General features: G+C 35.4%; 1 protein-coding gene across 1 annotated transcript; it reads right to left on the minus strand.

The window, feature by feature from the left end:
* Positions 1-245: 245 nt before the first annotated feature.
* LOC140855520 (uncharacterized) lies at positions 246-1,040 on the minus strand. The gene is made up of 3 exons (XM_073251408.1): positions 945-1,040; positions 492-851; positions 246-390 (listed from the first exon to the last, which is right to left on the minus strand). Exons 1-3 carry the CDS (start codon positions 999-1,001, stop codon positions 313-315), a joined length of 495 nt encoding a protein of 164 aa, XP_073107509.1. The 5' UTR covers positions 1,002-1,040; the 3' UTR covers positions 246-312.
* Positions 1,041-2,902: the final 1,862 nt, after the last annotated feature.

Genomic DNA, 2,902 nt, shown 5'->3' on the forward strand with positions numbered 1-2,902 from the left:
AAATTTTTTGAACGATGCTTATAAGCGTCGTTAAAGGTTTTAAAAGGAAAAAAAATACAGATTTTATATAAAAAAAAAAGAAAACATACATTCCTGTACAAAATTATATCAATTATTCAAACATAAACCTGTACAATCACCACCATTCACACATGTACAATCACCACCATTCACACCAAAAGCAAACTTAAATAGCAAATTTAACCAAACCAAAAGATATTATTTTATATAAATAAAAATAAAGTACTAATCATCCATTACAATCAAGAGTAATATAAATAAATATAAGAATACAATAAAAATAAAATAATGTCAACCCGCAGGCGGATGGTCGTCGCTGTCTCCACGTGACGTGCCACTGTCTCGACGGGTGCCTGATGTGCCAGGAGCCTACAAGAAATATATCAAAAACATGATTTGCATATCTATAAATAAAAATATATAAATTATTAAATTAATATAAAAATATATATTTAATAATATGTGTTTACCTGAGATGGGCCATACATCTCTAATAAAGATGTAAGCCGATCAATCTGTCCCCTCATGGCCTGCATCTCGGCATGACTCTGTCGCATCTCCTCCATCTCAGCGGCACGACTCTGTCTAATCTCCTGTATCTCCGTCTCGAGTCTGTGAACGCGTGAATCCTGAGCATCTGCTGCAGCATGCTGCGTATATCTACTAACCTCAGATAACTGAGTGGGGGTGACTCCTACTCCATAACCCCTCACTCGGCCGTAGCGCTCTGGTCCCATCAACTCTGTGAACACCTCGGTCTCGATACGGCTCTGCTGCGTAGATACTGCGGACTCGTCGTCACGCTCCGCAATGAGAGATGTAGCCCTCTCCTGTATTTATTTTGAAAACAAGAGTTATACATTAATAGCTAACAAAATTAAATTAAAATCATTGCAAAAAATAGAATATTAATAATGCCGTACATATAAATCTCTCGACTCATCTCGAACAAAAGTACCATCCTGATGAGTATGAGTCATCCGATAAAACTCCACTTGACCGGGTTCCCTCCCATGCTCATCCACCTACACAAATAATTTCAATTTTAAGCAAACAGTTATAATAATTTAAAAAAATATATGAGTATCATGATACAGACATGGTCCACGATACATAATGATATTAGTTATATAAATATTTTAACATAAAAATTAAAAGTTAATTATGAAAGTTTAAGGAACATACAAACTCCTGTCGGAGTCGTGCATAACTCTTCGACCCTGATGTATGAGGAACAGACTGAGCTGCTCGTGCAGCTCTACCAATAGCAGAATAAGTCTGTAAAATAAAGTAAAGAACTTATTATATGTATAATATATAATAAAAATTAATATTTTTATAAAATATTTAGAAAAAAAAGATAATGAGCAGATAATATACCTATGCCCTCTCGGAGAACCAATAATGAACCAACTCCAGCCACTGATGAGGGGGTACATCAGGAGGACAATTCCTAGCAACCTCCTCCTCTGTCATACCCTGTCTCATATAGTCCTTCTTCAATTGTGCTCTATATTCTTTCTATTTGCGGTTGAGAGACTTCATTATAAAATCATGAGTGGATGGAGGGAGAACAAACTTGCTCTATAAAAAAAAAGTTAAATGAAATAAATTATATAAGTGATTAATAATTAATATACAGTATGAACATCAATTCATTATCTCTATAACTCGGAGGAGCTCAACTTTGTACATTGGAAGCATGTCATTCCATTTTGCATAGCCCAACGGACATAGCTGAGGCCTCCGAGCAACAGTCCCCAAAAATGAAGTCAATAAGCAAGCAGTTTTCTTAATTGGCTGACCTAGCTGATTGCACTCCACAACAATTCTCTCGTCCTCACGCATCTGCCACACATCTCGTACTACTGTGGGTCTGCATCTGGGGCATACTCTCTCGGATCTGTCTGTAAAAAATATATAAAAATAACTATATCATAAATATACATAAAATAAAATAAAAATAAAATTACATGAAAGACAATATATACCCTGCACGTGTATCTCATCATCTGGCTGATGAACAGGAGGATCGTGCTGTGCTGATGATGAAGGACAGGGCTCAGAATACTGTGCAGCTGAACTGGCCTCAGGCTGCTGTGCTGAAGAAGACGTACCGGCCTCTGTCTGTGAAAACTGGAACTGCACACCAGCATATCGTCCCCTGCGACGCATGATGTCACCTAGCATTTATATAAATAAAAGGTAGAATCAGTTAATATATAGAATAAAATAACACAATAATTAATGCAAAATATATACATCATAAATAATTATTACCAGTAACAATCAAGCAGTAGTGTTTCCTTCAAATTCTGTTCTAACCAACGTCGTCGTAGCATTTAAATCATCAGCTGGCATAAAATTATAGGGCATACATTGTGTATAAGTGTCATCGTCATCATTCTCTACTTGATTTTTCATATCATATAAGTCTCTAGGTTTTGTTTTGATGACAGTAAACCAATCCTTATCTTTTGCGTCTTGTACATAAAATACTTGACGAGCTTGAGATGAAAAAATGAATGGGTCATCCTTCAATAACACACCAGTGTGTATCAATCTTGAAAAATTTACAAGTGTAAATCCATTTGCATCTTGTTTCAAACCCCTTGGTGAGTTTATGTCTATCCAATCACATCTAAACAATACTACTTTAAATTTTCCATAATAATCCAACTCATAGATATCTTTAAGTGCACCATAATAGGATTTTCCATTCGCTTCCACCATAACACCGCTATTCTGTATTTTTTTAAATTTCTTCCGTTCTCTAGTATGAAATTTAAAGCCATTAATTATGAAATCGTTATATCTATTCACAATCTTGTTAGGTCCTCGAGCAAGAGCTATTAGTTCATTTGAATTATTTATCTCCATC

Source organism: Elaeis guineensis, chromosome 2, assembly GCF_000442705.2.
Source record: "Elaeis guineensis isolate ETL-2024a chromosome 2, EG11, whole genome shotgun sequence".
NCBI lineage: Eukaryota > Viridiplantae > Streptophyta > Magnoliopsida > Arecales > Arecaceae > Elaeis > Elaeis guineensis.

Excerpts from the sequence above, each read along its gene's own strand:
- LOC140855520 (XM_073251408.1), bottom strand. The coding sequence starts at position 1,001 with ATGACTCATACTCATCAGGATGGTACTTTTGTTCGAGATGAGTCGAGA. Across the intron at positions 852-944 it reads ATGAGTCGAGAGATTTATAT|GAGAGGGCTACATCTCTCAT; the intron begins GTACGGCATTAT and ends AAATAAATACAG. Across the intron at positions 391-491 it reads AGATGTATGGCCCATCTCAG|GCTCCTGGCACATCAGGCAC; the intron begins GTAAACACATAT and ends TATTTCTTGTAG.